Source organism: Grus americana, chromosome Z, assembly GCF_028858705.1.
Source record: "Grus americana isolate bGruAme1 chromosome Z, bGruAme1.mat, whole genome shotgun sequence".
NCBI classification, from domain to species: Eukaryota; Metazoa; Chordata; class Aves; order Gruiformes; family Gruidae; genus Grus; species Grus americana.
In genome coordinates, this window is record NC_072891.1 from 85,954,678 (window position 1) to 85,972,338 (window position 17,661).

General features: G+C 35.7%; 1 protein-coding gene across 5 annotated transcripts in view; it reads left to right on the forward strand.

Annotated features, from left to right (window-relative positions):
• Nucleotides 1–17,160, forward strand: part of SLF1 (SMC5-SMC6 complex localization factor 1) — a 38,497-nt gene extending 21,337 nt beyond the window's left edge. For 4 of the 5 annotated variants that reach the window (XM_054809639.1, XM_054809638.1, XM_054809641.1 and 1 more), the window contains exons 12-18: nucleotides 5,509–5,656; nucleotides 7,887–8,032; nucleotides 10,014–10,183; nucleotides 10,678–10,811; nucleotides 12,778–12,870; nucleotides 13,261–13,443; nucleotides 15,921–17,160. In XM_054809639.1, coding sequence (XP_054665614.1) covers nucleotides 5,509–5,656; nucleotides 7,887–8,032; nucleotides 10,014–10,183; nucleotides 10,678–10,811; nucleotides 12,778–12,870; nucleotides 13,261–13,443; nucleotides 15,921–16,405 — 1,359 coding nt within the window. In that variant the 3' untranslated portion in view covers nucleotides 16,406–17,160. The remainder of the gene's footprint in view (nucleotides 1–5,508; nucleotides 5,657–7,886; nucleotides 8,033–10,013; nucleotides 10,184–10,677; nucleotides 10,812–12,777; nucleotides 12,871–13,260; nucleotides 13,444–15,920) is intronic. The other variant, XM_054809642.1, reaches the window with a different exon arrangement.
• Nucleotides 17,161–17,661: the final 501 nt, after the last annotated feature.

Sequence of the window (17,661 nt, forward strand, 5' to 3'; positions counted from 1 at the left end):
TTTGTGCAATTCTCCAATAAAAATATCTGCAAATAGAAACAGATGAATAATTTAATTACATTCTTTTTTGGGGGTATGTCTAACATTCCTTTCTAAGAGGTAAAAGTGAGCAATTTTTTTGTTTGTCTTTTAGAATCAGATTATCTTTTTTGTAATTCAAAGAGATTACAACAAATCAGCACAAGAGTGGAGGGAAAATATCTGTATATGCTTCCTCTCTTCTAGTGGTGATTTGTTGCAAAATTATGGTGAATGCGTGTGTGTCTGACTGTAAAAAGAACAATCCAGAAACAGTTAAAGTATTCTAAGAAAGAAAATCCATGCTGAAATTCTGAGTTACTGGTTTCCTTGGCTTACGTACTCTGAAGGTATTTAACTTTTCAGGCCTGTTACAATGTACATCAGAAAAAAAAGAAAAAGAACGAATGAAGGGCTATAAAGACTTAAGTTACATATGTGAGTGCATTTGCTTTCTTGTGTTAGATAGAATTTACTTTATCCTAAAAGTACCAGAATAAAATTAGTGACAGGAAATTGGAGGCCCATGCTCATCAGTGTGTTAATTTGCTGGGACAACTTGGTGCAATAAAACTGATACACTATCCTTGCAGTTAAAAATGCACTGCCAAAGAACATGAAAGTTTTTCCATCGCTTGAGATCTTCAAATCTGTATTGAATATAATTTTAATATGAATAATATGTATTATTTATTATTTAAATAGGTTTGATGCAAAAACTTCTGGTCAAATTTCCTTGAACCAAAGGTCTCAATTCAATTTTAGAATTTACAAAGGACTGTGTATATTGCTTTTAACATTTTGAGTAGCTTTGAGCTATTACATGGCTTTTCACAATGTCACAAATGGTATCAGAAATGCTTTTCATCCCTGATACTACTAGTGTTTTTTTTTTAAAAAAGCTGTCTTACATGGCCTGACAAAGGAGTGAAAAAGACATTAATTCCATTTTTTAGTTGCATCATCTTGCATATTTCTGATCTGTTTTCTTCTGTTTCAGGTATCATTACCTGGTATAAATTTGTAGGACTAAATGTCTTTCTGGTCTATCTGTCATTTCCAACAGCTTTCTTGGAAGTATGGTTTATGCACTTTTGCAGTACTGGGTAACCCTAAAAACATTTACACCACATGAAAAAGAACAACTCTAAAATAACTCTGTAATTGCAAGTAAAAAAGTTAAAATGAATTTTCCTGTGACTTAAAAGCTTTCTTGTAAGAACTTTTCTATGCGTACTAAAACGCGTGTGTACTGAAACTTCTGTCACTGTAGCACTGCACTTGGCAAAGCATTAAATGGAACAGCAATGTAGGAATTGCATTTCCTAGGCTGGCAGACATCAGTTGTACTGATGTGACCTTTGTATGTGAATACAGTCAACAGCCTCTTCCCACTTCAGTGCTTTTCTCTGTGAGATAGCTTTGATACTCAACGATAAGAACAAGGAACAGAGTTCTGAAAAAAGGTTTATCTGGATCTTACGTAATGTACTGTGCATGGTGTAGTGGGTTGACCCCAGCTGGCAGGTAGGTCCCCATCCAGCTGCTCGCTCACCCACCCCGCAGTGGGACTGGGGAGAGAATTGGAAGGACAAAAACTAGAAAACTCATGGGTTGAGATAAAGACAGTTAATAAGTGAAGCAAAGCAGCGCATGTAAGCAAAGCAAAACAAGGAATTCATTCACTACTTCCCATCGGCAGGCAGATGTGCAGCCGCTTCCTGGAAAGCAGGGCTCCATCACGTGTAGCGGTTACTTGGCGAGGCAAACGCCAAAACCCCAAACGTCCTCCCTTCCTTCTCCTCTCCTCAGCTTTTATTAATGAGCGCAACATTTATATGGCATGGAATATCCCTTTGGTCATTTTGGATTAGTTGTCCTGGCTGTGTCCCCTCCTGGCTTCTTGCATACCCCCAGCACACTTGCTGAGGGGGCAGAGCAGGGAAAAAAAAAAAAGGCTCTGGTGCTGTGCAAGCGCTACACAGCAAAGGCTGCTACGAAGAAAATTAACTCCATCCCAGGCAGACCTGGTACACTTGGGTTTATAAGGAAGAATAATACTGCAGGTCTATTAAGAATCCTTTCAGCACAATTTGAAGTACTACGTTCTGTAGTAGTACGTTATTTTTAGGAATTTTAAAAGTACATTATTTAGGAGGAAGAGGGAGAGACTTGAATAATTTATAATATACCTACAAAAATCATGTCCTTGTTTGCCAATTTATAAAGAAACTGTTAAAACTAAATGAGGTTCAAATTTGATTAAAGATTAAACTAGGAAATGATAGAACCAAAACCAGTGGTTTCTGAGTATTCTCAATTTTTCTTAATTGAGGGCTCGTGTTCCAGTGACCAGTAGTCATACGATTATCTAAATGACGGTGTAAACAAACCCCTCTTATTTAAATGTGTTTTTACTTAATCCAAAATTGCATTTGTTAATAAAACAGCAGTTCATGTCATTTATATGGGTAAGACATTAATTCATGTCCAGGAATAAGAGTTTTCTTATGACGTTGTGAATATTGCTTTTCTATGTTTAAAAAAAAAAAAATCAGATGGCTCCTGTGCATTTACTTTTTCACTGATTAACAGAGATCACTTAGCTTTGTAAAACTTTATTATTCTAAAAATATTGTTGCTGAAACTTTTTTTAATTTGTTGATATTTTTCTCTTTATGTTAGTTTGGTAATTAAAAATATCATCTAAATTTCAGAAAAGCTGCAGCTTTAAACCAGCAGTAGAGTTGTAAAGCAGTAGAAAAGACTTTTTAAGATTTAGCCTCTTGAATTTGGTAGCAGAAGCTGTTTATATGCACAATGAAGTTTTGTCATACATGGTAGCAATTCCCATTTTTAATTGAAATGCTTGCTTCTTTTTTACCTATTTAATATTGCATATGTTTTCATTACTATGTTTGTATTGTTTTGTGGTCAAAAATGCAAATTTTAAGATGTTAATATTTAAATATATTTAGAACAGATGATACTTCCAGTAAATTAGAGCGTTTCCCCCTCATTTGTAGCATCGAACCATTTATTTCAAAATACTAACAAGTTCTTGGTTTGTGCTACTGTTGTTTTACAAAAATGTCAACCTAGCCTATGCCCGTTGGCAATATCTGGTTTGTTTTTGTCAGTGTGCAGATACTCAGCTGAGCAAACGTAGTTGCAACTGGTGCATCAGCCACATTTACTATGCAGCTATATATCTGACTGCGAAACATTATTAATACTTGCAGTATTAACAGTCATTATTTCGATCTGTGCCTCAAGGTCAGCTTTCATTCCTCTCTGCTTTCCTTGTAAATGTTTCATAGATGAAGTAATACAGGCTTCTGATTTAGAAACAAGACAAAGAGTTTAAATACTTCTGCTTTACATCTGTATCTACCTCAGATTACATCTATATGTCCTTGTTCCTGTCACTTACATCTGTTAAAATTGTGCTTATTTGCTGCATTTGTGTAATATATTTCCTGCAAAGAACTATTGATGGAATTAAATTATTCACTCAGTATTTTGCTTTGGGGTCCAATGATAAAAGAGGTATACATACTTAAGGGAAATTTAAATGCATTTCAGCTGTTTTAAATTAGTTCTTCAGTTTCTGTTCTGAATCCTCAGAAGATCGTGAGTAATGTAGCTTTTAAAATATTTAAATTTTAGTTGAAAAAAATTATTTTCATGTTGTTGACATGCGATATCACTGTTCTCGGGGTTTTGTTATTATGAGATCCCACAGTTCATCTACAATAAAATATTATGATACAGTAGAGCAAGGGCTGAAGCAAATCAGGTCGAGCTTAGCAGAGTAAGAGGAAGTAGGGCCAGAGGCAATCTCAGAGATCACATTCCTAACAGATTTTCCCTGCCCAGTTCTTAAAAACTTTCATTGATGGAGATTATACTGCCTGCCCACATAAGTGTTTATTTGTAGTTGTGTTTATTCCATTTCTTTTGAATGATGAGTAAGTCTGTTAACTGTAGGGACAGTATTTGTGTAGGTTTTCAACAAATTACTTTGTAATCTTTTTATAATAAATCTCATCTGTGTCACAGTCTTTGTTGCTTTTATATATGTCTGTTTGATTTATTGATGAAGTGCAAACTGTTTCAGTCTTTGGTGCCTTCCGGCTCCTGAGGGAATGCTATTAAATTATTTTAAGCCAACCTTGAACGTATGTTGTTCTCAAAGGAGTATCAGACAAACCATTGACTGTGGTGTGACAGCACAACAAAAGACAGTAAACTTTTTCTTCCTTTAAGTAATTCTTTAAAATTTCAAGCTGACAAATAAGTATATATTCAGTTCAATTTCCCTCTTACCCATAATTGTCTATTTTGAAGTACTCATTCTCTCACTAGAATGCAATGTATCAGCTGGTACTTTAGTGTAACAGTAGTGATTCTCCAGTAGAACCTTAGGTAGATGTCTTTGGGCAAATTAATTTCATGTATTCCTAGAATGGTGCATGTGTTCTTCCAATTTGCGCTTTCAAAACTGACATGCAATACTGAATTTTCTGTGGTTGTACATGTAGTCAGAGGAATAACTTATTTCGGAATTGTTGCATAAAATATTTCTAAATGGCACAGAAAGATGTTGAGTAGGCAAATCTGACTTACCTTTGCACAGACTAACTCAGACACTAGAAGCAGTGCTTTACACAACCAATACTGATGAAGTCCTCACACAGGTGAAAAAATACATTCATATATCTCACAGTACTTTCTGGGTAGCATGTTAAAGTGCTGTGTATTGTCTTAATGCCTCCTGAAGAAAATATGCTTTGGCTTTTTTATCTACATGTGGCCATTTTGTGTAGGTTCAGGGGAGAAAAAGGTAAGGCCAATACCCGTAACTATGTTCTTTCTAAATTTGCAGCTGCTAGTCTCTTTGGAATTTTTGGTAGCAGGAGAAAGTTTACTGATCCCACAAGCTGGCTGCCAAAGTTTTTTCTGTGCAAGAAAGTAACACCTTGCATCCTTTCCCCTTTTGGCACAGATAGATAGGGTTAGTCACAAAAGGAGCTTTAATTTCATGATGAAGTCTTTAGGAAAAGAGAATCCTAATAGAGTGGGGAGAACCCTGTAATTGTCAAATGAAAGACAAGGTTAACTAGCATAAATGCAGAACTTGAAATCTTACAGTTAAACAAAACCTAATTTAAAAAAAGTCACACTTTGTACTTGTAAGCTTTGATCCCATTTTGCATGTTGGTTTTGATAATGTGTTTTCAAGTAACATGTATTTCTCCAATGCCAAATCTCAATTGATGTGATATCAATGGGATATTAATTTTGTTGGCCTGGCTACAACAGTTAGCTTTTGAGCAGAAAAAGAAAAGCCAGTGAAGAAGTGATGTGGCAACACAGTGGGCTTTTATTTAAAGAAGTTCTCTAGCGTTATTGCTGGTGTGTTATCAGTCTGAATTTCTTACACAGTACGGGTCTATAGATACTCTTTTTTTTTTTTAATCCATTTAGGCTTTTGGATATGAAATAGCTGGTCTATTAAATGCAATTCTTGGAACTGTAGTGGAATATTGGATCATCTCAAGTCTGCTTATGGACAGAAATGTGTTTCATCAAGTAGCTGATGACTTGGCACAGTACATTGCCATTTCATGTGATGGTGAGTGTTTGAAATGCCTCTCAAAGTCTTTTAATCAGATACACTGAGGTCCTAACTAAAATCTTTGATTTACTTTTAAGTTAAATTTTACCTTCTGTTGCAGCTGTGCAGTCTTACGGTGTGATGTGCACGTATGCAGGAAACTGTTTAGTGTGTGTGTCTGTCTGACCCAAGCAAAGACCAAATAGGGCAGGCTTTCCTACTGAAATCCCTCTAAATAAATCTCAGTAGGTGTTAATGCAGAAGCAAGACTACACAGTGTGAAGGAAAAAAAATAATGTTTGGAGCTCTCTTGTGAGTTTAGGAAGAGCTTTAAGCATATCATAATAAGTCATAACTTCAGAGAGGCAACTGGAGGCACCTTAGCTCAGGCCAATTCTCAGATGAAATTTTTCACTCCACAAGTGTGATCTTGTTGGCTAAAGGTGCTTCAGCCATAAGTCCAAAAGCTACACTGAACTCTTTGACTCATACAGACTTCAGATGAAACATTTCAGTGTCTCATTCCAAATCCTTAGACTTAATGGAATTTATTTTGGGGGTAGGGGAAATTCCAACTAGTCCCATGGGTCACTATTGTCCCTCTTCATTGAATATACTAGATAAAGAGAAATATCATGACTTAAATGACCCATTGTTATTAACATGGAATATCAGGTATCTGTCCTTGTGGCAATGAGGGGACGAGGAATTCAAAAGACCAAAAGAATAATCTCAAGAAAACTACTGAATGTTCTAAATTTTGTTTTCAAACTTAATTCCCACCAAAGCTTCCCCCACCACCCCACCCCTCATTTAAGAAATAGTTGGAAATCTGTAGTTCAACCTTTACACCTGTATGGATATCCTGGTTTCAGTCATCATTTTCTCTAGAGAGAGGTGTACATAGTCTTCATTTAAAGTGTTGCTGTCTTCTACTACTTAGGATGCTTGAGGAGAACTGTCCTGAAAAACTAAAATCTTAGTCTCCAGATGAATAGTTCCACTCCAGTCTTAGAGAAAGCAAGTTATCAGAACTGTTATATCCTACCTTGGACCTTAAAAGGCCAAATCAGTTGGTACTTCATAGTATTTAAATCAATGGAGCTTTTAGTATCTAGTACTATCGCCACCTCTCCAAAGGATTTTCTAGCTTTAATACAATAGGGAGAATTGTGGATATATACTTCTGTAAGACTTTCATACTTTCCTGTACACAAATCAAAAATTATAATTTCTATGCTTTCCTTCATTGAGAACATTCACAAGAACAGCATTCACACTCTGGTTATAAAGAGTAAAGATTCTTTGACCTATTGGTGATGACTGTCCTTGATTCAGTCCACAGTACTTAAAGCTCAAAAAAACTGTTGCAGAGTTCTTCTAAATTGTGTCACTCTTAAGTAGAAAATGTCTGTACTGTCAAAACTGTTTTTCTGTTTTGGTTGAGTCTACAGATCGGTTAATTATGAGCAAGTCTCAGCAGAGCAGAGCACTCCCTCAATACAGTAAAGACTTTCCTCTTGATGGCAGGCCTTGCTTTCCACCTGTTTCAGTTGCTATTTTGACAAAATTATTTTGCTAGAATTCAAATACAAATCTCACCTTAAGAAAAATCAGTCATTCTGTCTCCTTTTCCAAAAAAAAAAAGAGAGGTAGGCCAGATATATGCCTGATACATGTTGAGATAGAAATAGATATATATTTTTCTGCCACTGTGTGTTTGATTTTTAAAACAGCATGAACTGTTTGATACATCTGAATGTACCAAATGGTTGAAATTTGCTTAAGGTCACTTTTAATGTAGGTCACCCTGCATTACTTGCAGATTTCTTTGTTCATGTGTTACATGTTAAATCTGAATTGTGTTTATATTGTGTCACTTAGAGATTTTAAAGCTAATCACTTGCATCACTTCCCAAATAAAAAAAAATCATTTTCAAAATCAAGGTATAACTTTTATAAGATTGTATTTAGAGATTTTTTTTTTTTAAAGTTTCACATAAAGAGTGGTGCTTTGCCTTTTAAAATCTGGTGACTGTTCTCTTAGAAGCTGATCTTATTATCAAGTGATGGACAAAATCTTTTTCAGTATTATTATTTTTAGTAATTTGCATGGAGAATGACTTACAAATCTGTAACAGCAGGGAAAAAAAGGTCTGGAAGTGCTGTCTTCTAGATAACTCTAGATGTACAGGTTTGTGTATTCTCATTTTTAAGGCTCTTTTTTTCCCTCTTTGCTTTTATCCAGATTTTTCAATATGTGACTTAAAAATGTTCATTTCTTCCATACCATCCCTCTGGCTTCAAATGTTTGTCGCAGAAGCAGTTTTTAAAAACATGTGTTTAAAGAGGAGCATAACTGTTTCTACAGAATCTCTTTCTCTTCAGAAAATAGTAAGTAACTCTTCTTAATAACCTATCACACTTAAGTATTTTACAAGTAATTGGATTCCTGAAAGTCTTGGAATACCTTTCTGTTGTGGTCTAAGGTCATGCTTATTACATGCATTGTCTTCCACCTGTAGACAGACTCTACTGCATTTAAATTTCTTTTTGCCCAAGATCTGGGTTCAGAACAATGATAAGAGTTTTCCTGCCTGCCAGAGAATTTGTAACACTTGATTAATCTGTTTACATGTAGTTAACATGAAAAGTTACAGTGAAAGCTTATTAAAATTATCTCTGATGTAATCACTTTATTGCAATGTTAAATTTGTAATTAAGGAAAATGCCAAATGTAGTGTGATTTTCCTTGAATATCTTTTCCTTCACGTTTTTTGAAGGGGTGACAGTATTCTACTAGGTCCAAGCATTTGTTACATACAAGATTTTATGATTTTGAACAACAGTATATTCCTGTGAATTTCTCCTCTTAAAAAATTCTTCCTACTTGCAAACCTTTTCCTGCCTTCAAATCACAAATTGTGATAGTTGATGAGGAAATCCACGATGAAAGCTGTGAGGGAAGTTCTCAAAACCATGACTGCTGCCAGGATGCAAGCAAATTGGGGAGATCACACAGTAATGATATGTCCTAACTTAGAGCCTCATTTCAGTAATGTTAATACTAATGGCTAGACAGAATATGGAATCCATAACTGTTTCTGTATGGCCTAAAATTATACAGGTAGAGTCAAAGAAAAACAAATTTACACCTGTATACTTTTTCCATACATAAGTTTTCCTGAATTTTACATGAGTTTATTGTGAACAGAGATCATTGTTTATTAATAAACATAGTGTTTAAACAGAGCTCAAACAAAAGACTGTCAGAATTTTAAAAATAAGCAACTACATATCTAATATTTAACGTATGTTACCAACACATATACAGCAGCAATTGCTATTTTTAGTATTGCCATGACTACTGATCACTCTCCGCAACTACTTAAATGTAAATTTTCGTAGTGCTTGAAACATGTTCATGTGTTTTTTGTGGCTCTTCTTAGCATTTCTGTTCTTCTTTTCTTGTTCCATACAATAAATATTAACTATTGTCCAATTTTGCTGACTCTGCTCATACAGCATTTTACCAGCTAGGATTTTCTACGGGTTCAACTAGTGCCCTCCTCCTCTCTGGTGGTAAATGTACAGTGAGGGGGCAGGTAAGGTGTACCTCACCCATTGCAAATTGCCTGCAGAATCTGCAGGGATCCGCTAGATACTCAGAACCTTAATATCTTCCTTCAGACACAACCATTGTGTAATCCTTGAATGAACCCCCACTGGAAGTTTTCTTATGCTTTTGCCAAATTGCAGAAACTTACGTGACTTGTTAAAATGAGGGGTATGGGTGAGTTGGAAGCTCTGTATTGCTGGAAAGAAGCCAAAATATCTACAACTTCCAAAGCTACCCTAATAATAAGATTGCACCTAAGAGATAACTAGCTTAGTGCCTTTGCAGTGCTCAAAGGCTTCATCCAAGCCCTCATCTTAGATGAAGGAGAGTGAGTATTTCTTTACCAAATTGCTCCCTGGGTTGGGAGCAGAAAGCTTGTAAATACTTTCATTAAGTACCTGAGAATCGCTTCACTTTGCTTCAGTCTTAGGTCCAGCTAAAGTGATCAAAATTTTCTCAGCTACCAGAAGAACCCCAGAGAGCGGTCTGGAACTTCCCACGTTCTGTCTCGGATGGAACCCACTCACCTCTGAGGCCAGCATAAAGAGCAAATTACAATAATATAAAAAAGATTGCAGAAGACAACTTTAAACAATCTATATATGCAATCATTTAGTGATCATATTTTAGAAAAAACTTATATACAGCAGGCTGTGGGTGGTGGATGAACTGTTTTGCATGACATGCATAAAAAGAAAATTACTCCATTTTAGTTTACTGTATACAAAGTCATTGAAAATGTTACTCTTGCAACAGGTCTGTTCCTATTTTCCTGCTTTGCAAGAGGTAGGGATGCATGAGACAAGAAAGATAAGCAAAGCAAAGAAAAAGAAAATAGGGCAACGGCCATGCCCTGAGTCTCAAAGGGCATTACAGATGCTAAATGGCGATAAGCAGAACCAAGTCAAAGTGCTGCCTGATCTACCGTAAGTAATACCTATAACATCACCAGTTTTATTCTGCTTTGGGGGACAGCTTCTGACCTGACACATTTCTTGAACTTTATATGACCTGTTTTGTTGTCCACAAATTACTGCAACTGACAGAAAGCTCCATTGTAAACCTGTAACACCTCTGGGCTGGGGTTCCCCCTTTCTCCCTATCCTCCATCTCAATGTATATGCAAACTGATATAGTTATATTTTCCCAATATTAAATTTAAAGGGTACATAGAGAAGTTGAACTATTCATAGCATTACCTTTAAAGAAAGTTTAATTGTGGGTAATCTAATTTTATTACTGTTTTAAATAGTTATAATTAAATGACATAAAAATTATGTAATTAAGACATTTCCGAAATAACTGTGAAATGGATAGATCTAAGTATGCTCTATACACATTTAAAACCATTAAGTACATATACATTATCTTAAAATATGAAATAGTGATATTAGACATGTCCCCTTTGCTCTCTTTTCAGTGACTTAATCTTTAGTAAGCCCCCTCCATTGACAAAGAAGCGTAGAGCAAAAGCAGAAGTTGAGGCGTCATGCACCAAAGAGAATCGCTACCGTTTGGCTGAAGAGGTACATTTTTACAGGAGAAATACTAAAGGTATTCTATATATCTAATTTATGTTACAAACTTTATATGGCTAGAATCGACAGTTTCAGGTTTAAAAATCTTGTCCTGATGAATGCTAAACTAAAATGATGGCTTATGCCCAAGAATTATTTTGTTATGGTTTGTGTTTCTTTCTTCTGATATCTATTTAAAAGGAGGAATTGTATATATGGTGGAATAAAGCTGCCTTCTTCACTCCCCTCCCCCTCCCAGATATTAAATACAGTGTACAGCTTGTGTGAGCTCATTCCAGTCTTGCCCGCCTTACTTTGCTAATCCACCTCAACCTGTGCTTGGTAGGATCAACGTCTTCTGATTTGAAAGTATAATTCAGTCTTCATCTCTTTCAGTCCTAGACATTTTGTGAACAAAGACTGAGGAGTATGCTATGTTACATAGCTGTGTTAAGCATATGGACTGTTTTCTTCCAGGCATTCAGCCCAGACTATGAAAGGCATTTGGCTTTTGTCTTAGCTATACTGGAACCCAAGTACCTAAGGAATAAAACAGCACTGCAGTAATTCATTCGGTCCCTATTTATTACACAAATTTAATAAATTGTACTTTACCTAACAGAATTACTTACTAGAACTACTTTTTGTCATCATCATCATCAGAAATTTACCTATATCACTTAAAACACAACTATATTAATCATGACACCTAAGAGGAGGCTTAGAAAAAGCAAGCTGGGATTCTTCAAAAAATTAAAACCAGAATTGTATCACAAACACTGAAGGACAAAACCCCCCTCACCCTCTTTTGGGATTTAAGAGAGCTTCAGTAACAGAGCCAGACCATGCATTTTTAAAACTGGTTCCCTTTCTCTTTATTGCTTTTGCGAGTAAAATTGATGTGAATTATTACATGCTGACTTCTACAAAGAAAAGTGAGCTGAAGGACTAGGGGGAAAAAAACCCACCAAACCTGCTTTTTTTTGTATTCTTCCCCTGCCAAATTGTAAGTAGTATCTTCTGTTGAAAGAATGAGTATGGAGCTGACAGATTTACATAGTGAAGGTATTAATATAACAAAATATACCATGTAAATCTTATCGCAAAGGCTGAGAGATTTAGCCAGAGATATTTTTCATTTCTAAGATGTTTGTTGCATCATCTTTCACCTGGTATCAAGATTTTGCTTTGGCTCATGTTCAAACCTAATCATTTAGTGAAAGCAAAACAGCATTTAGAATGGGTCTGAAGTTTTCATCATGCAGAAACTAATGGTGTCTTTACTTATAAGCAGCAGTTCTCAGTAGCTTGCTGTTCAGTTTTTCACAGTTACTTCGGCTTTACATGGTACTAAGGCTTGGGATTTTTTTTTTTTTTTCTGGAGGGTTTTCTTTTTATTATTATTATTATTATTATTGGGACCCCTTCATTTATTTTTCTCTCTTTCCTCCCTCCTTTGCTACTGTAGCCAAGTCAGACAGCCTATTGAGAAACAGCAAACCATCTGTTAACGGATTTGAAGTTCTGAATTATACTTGAGTGTGTAGAGGCACTCGTGCTTAGCCAGAAACATTCATTTGAATTAAGCTATAAATGCTGTGTAAAAAGAACCATACATTTTAACGTAGGTTCATGAATAAATTTAAGGGAGGGCAACTGCACTCTAAAGTTTTATTGCTTCAAAACCCAGTATTTTTGGTGTTCTGTGATCACTTGGTGCTTTTATAGTGTGATTTGAAGCTTTAAACCTTGAACTGGGGGGAGATAATTCCTGTGTTAAACCATTTGCAATACAATTTCATTGCTGGATCTCTGGTGGAGCAGAAGCTCTGTGGGTTTTTTTTGAATTTTCTTAAAAGATGGTTAACCAGGATAAAGGAAAATCTTACTCATTATTGAATTTTCTGGCATATAGCCAGGTCTCCTAGTTCCAGGCACTTTGATTATTTTCTTTAGTTGCTATCTTGCCTAGTCTAGTGTAATCTATTAATTTTTTATGGTAGGAGAGACAGCCCTGCATAGAGCTTGCATAAGTAACAAAGTGGAGAGATTGATTCAGCTTCTCTCTTCCCCTGGAACAGACATTAATGCTAAAGGTAAGTTATTCATTTTCTCTACAGAACTAAGAAATTAAGCCAGATAAAGAACTGTACTAATATCTGTTTGGTAGTAAGGTTTGTATTTATACTACTAAGCTGTCTTTATTATTTTAAACAACTGAAAATGAGGACTTCAGCAAAAATTGAGGAAAGGCTAATTTACAACCACAGTGTCTTTTATCATTGCATTTTCTAATGATTTTTAAAAATGCTGTTTAATTTTTTTCAGATGTTTTTCAGTAGAATTTCTTGTTTTGAAATCACAAGCTGCCACTGTGGCCATGATGAATACCAAAAAGTCAAGTGTTTTGCTGTCTAATGAATTACATTATTAACATTTTAGTACTACTTCTGCTGTTTTAAAACTTCCCTTGATTTATAATTCAGACTATGCTGGCTGGACGCCTTTGCATGAAGCCTGTAACCATGGCAGCACAGTGTGTGTCCGCGAAATTTTGCAACGCTGTCCAGAGGTAGACCTGCTCAGTCAAGTGGACGGGGTGACTCCTTTGCATGATGCACTGTCAAATGGACATGTAGAAATTGGCAAGCTGCTACTTCAGCATGGGGGTGAGTGTATTTATGCTAAACTGGTTTAGGGAAATTATCCACTGTTCTGAGTCCATGTGAAGTTCATGGTGTTTTTCTTAATAGTTGCTTAAAATACAATGTTATTATGAAATATTTATTTTAAAACATTTTTAAGCCAAGCTGTTTTGGTCACAATAAAAATAATACTGTTTTCACACTTATCTTGATCAGCTGAATATGAAATTAATCGGGATTTTCACATTTTTTTCCAATATGGTAATGTTTTTATTCTGCATTTTACACCATATGCATTGTAACTATAGTCTCCAAACTCATTAATGAAGATAAAGATTACCTAGTCACCAAGCAAAGCTTAAGGATTTTCTTTTGTTTTGATCTATTTTTACCATGATGCAAAAATAAATCAGTAAATCTCTATATAATCATGTATTTCAACATAAATTTGTTCAGCATTTATGAAAATTAATGTGATGGTCTTTGAAGAACACAATTAGCTTGGTAATTAGTTTAAGGAAAGAACCTATATTGTAATTGTGATAACTGCTGTTTAGGGATAATAGTGGGAGGGTTGCCTTAGTTTCTAAAAAAAGATACATTGCCCCTTAGGCAAACACATGATAAATGTTTTGAACAATATTTTTTCTTCAGTGACAGGGAACTTGTGTCTTGTTTCAAAATATAATTAACTTGGTGGGTTTTTTTTTAAAAAAAAAAACTGCAAAGAACAGTCTTGTATATCAACTCTTCCTTCTTTTAATTCATTTACTAAAATAAGTATTTGCAATATCCTTACCATTGACCTACCATGTCAGTTTAATCTCTGTGCATTATGTGCTGAGTCCAGATTTTTTCAATAACAATCATTCTGCATATAGCCATGAGGCAGAAGAATGCACTGTATTTAGATGGCCTATTACTTAATTAAGGTAGAGACACATTTTATTTCATTCTTGGCCTAAGACCCTCTGTATTTACAGTCTTCTCCTGCCCCCTAAAGGCTATTTCTGTGTCTGTTGTGCAGGCACGGGCTCATAATCAATGCATTCCTCTGCAGTTCTACCTCTGTGTTTGCTGAGCTTCAGTTCTGCGGCTCCCAGGTGTTTTATATATCTACTGAACCCTGTGTCTGACATGCCAAGCCAATTCCTGGGCTTAGTTCAATCGGTCTAAGTGATGCAATAGCCAATATTGTAGTAAGCCCAGCTCCTCAATTGGAAATGGCATTGCACTGACAGATGTGCATTTTTCCTAGGCTGTTGTGAAGAATAGGTAGTGGATGATCCTGTTGTCCTAGGGGAAGAGCTCTACTTGCACATGCATTCATCAAGATTTTCTGGCAACTACAAGGCTGCCTGTACCCTTATCTTTGCCTTTGTCACACTCTGGGTTTTGGCCTGTCAAATAGCTGACAAGACTATGGTAGAAAGTGTGTTACCCGTTCAGGGTGGATTTACTCAGCTCAATAATTTAGAACACAATTCTGCAAAAACTTTTTTCACTTTCTTTTTCTGAAAACCTTCAGCTTGCAAAATGTAATTATATTGCATAATCCATGATGGAGTAAAACAATACAGCTTTAATCACAACCTCTAGTATGGATATGTAATGCGGCGAATTACTTTTTGTAATTAAAATATATTTCTGAGAATGTATTCAAGTTAAAATTACATCATTACTTTAGCACAGTAGCCCAGATTTACGTAAGAAGATTCCTGTCATGTTCATCTTTGAAAAACACCACCTGCAGTGTGTTAACTGCCATCATTTTTTCTTATTGATGCAATCTTTCATAAACTGATTTATCAAGATACTTGTAAACTATTTAAATATTAATAGTGCCATTGTACTAATAAACAGGAAATACCAAAGGAACGTAGTATAATCTGAACAAGTAAAACGTCCCATTTACTGACTTAAAATCTATTTATTAGAATAATTAATATTTGCATTTCAGAAATTTGTTAAGACCAAGTTTTGATACTCAGTTGTTAGGGGAGACTTAGGATTCCTACCTCAGTAGTTTACCGTGCTGCCTAGCCTAGGACAAGGTTGACCACGCCATCCAGAAAAGTAAAATAAAGACCATCATAGTAACTTGCCTTTAATTTGGAGTTAGTGTCGACAAATAACCTGGTCTATAAAATACTTAATGTCATTTTACCACAGTAATAACATTACATTTTTACATACTCTGTGTATTTTAGAATAAGCAACATTTGAATTTCTTTTCCATTTCTGTATAATAATCCTTTGCTTTTAACCTAGCAAAACTGGGAAGAAAATTAAGACAATATCATAGAGAAGCTGTTACAAAGGGTCTCTCTACATGCTCTAGATTGTATTACAAATGTGTAACTCATCAGTTACATCAACATAACTATGTACAAAAAGGAACTGAAACAGATTCCGAGCTTCTGGCAAAAACCAAACCAAAATCTTGTTCAGCTGCCAAATCGAATGTACTCTTATTAGTAATGTTTATATTTTCCCTGCAGGACCAGTCCTTCTACAGCAGAGGGACTCCAATGGAAAATTGCCACTGGATTATCTTGAGTCGGTACAAGTGAAGCAAGAGCTTTTGAATGTTGTTCATCCAGATGAGAACATTGAAAGCTTCTATGAACGCACAGAACAAGATTTTAGCAGTCAGCAGAGAGAACTGTGGTTGATTTTATTTAATAAGATGCTACTGAATTTTTGTTCAGTTTATAATCTTTCTTCACCCTTTACTCTAACTCTCAGAGAGGTAGCTTGTTCAAATGCACTTCCAGTAATGGCTCGTGATAACCGTAAGATGAAAAATACATTTTCTGCACATTGGTTAGTAGATAGATATTGTAGAGAGCTAGAAACTTTTCAAAAGCTACCACAGTTTCTTCAAGAAATATCTGCAAACATGGGGTTTTTTGCTGGAGAACAGCTGAAGGCTTTATTAGCAACTCTGGAAACTATGGTAGAAGCGTATCAGCTCTTTAGTTAAATCTTTTTAACAGTTAGCTTCCAAACAAGTTGCATTGACTGATCTTGACTGTTAAACCTTGGTATTGGGCTAAGTTTTTCCCAGCAACTGAAGTAGTACAAATTTCATGGCCCTACATGAGCCCTGCCTGTTAGAATCTCCCATGTTGTTAATACGTTACTCTAGCAGAACCTGGAAGTGAGATGCATTGATTCAATGTGGGTTTTTAGGCAGAATTTTTCCAATAGCAATGCCTTCTAGTTGTCTGACAGATCAGGATACCTGTGACCACCTCAGAAGGGTGCTATATTATTTGCACTAAGTTAAACTTTGTATTTTCTGTCCTGGAAATCTTTGTTACCCGTTTCATGCCCTAGTTCGCTTTAGAGTCACTACCTCTGGAAACCAAAGTTAAACTGAGTTGAAACATTACAACAAGCAGTTTTTTGTTGAGAAACGCTTGTGCCTACATATTTTCATGTCCTTTTATAAAAGTAATATTATAAATACCTGTCATTAAGCAAAAGCATATGGAAAATTCCTTCTATCCATTTTTGGCTTTTTTATCATTATCTTGTAAAAATTAAAACTACGTTGTCTAAATAAATTACATTTTGTAAAATTCAAAACAGAATCAGTGTGCTGGCATTTCCCATGTCTTTGTTAGTTTGATAGAAATGGTCAAAGGCGTATGGAAAATCTGTTTCTCCCTTGTCAGCACAGCGGCACTCGTTCATTTGTGCAGCGGCTGACTTGCGGCTGGTGTGATTTGCAGAACTCGGTGGGTACCAGTGACTAGAGCTTTAGAACGATCAAGTCATAGAATCATCATAGAACAAAGGTCTTTTGGCTGGAAAAGACCTTTAAGTTCATCAAGTCCAAATGATGCTGCAAAGGGCCAAATCCTTCAGATAACTTCGGGTGTCCTGGGCTCTGCTCTGACTTGTGCTGGCTTGCAGTGGTTTGATGAATCCATTATAGTGGCAGTGTATAAAATGATCTGGTAAGACTCCTGGGATTCCCTCAGCTGAAGATGCTGGTGGAAGCAGTGGCACAAATCTAGTTATGTTGGCAGGGGAATTTACAAAGGATTAGAGGAGACAGTTTAAGTATGTACTGGGCATCAGATTCTGACACTAAGTATGGATCTCCTGAAAAATTACACCCCATTTAATATGAGAATTTTGTTCTCCATTCTGTGAATACATGCAAACTACACATGATAAATCCTCTAAACTAATCCTTTAACCTAATTTAGGATTGTGTGCTACATATTC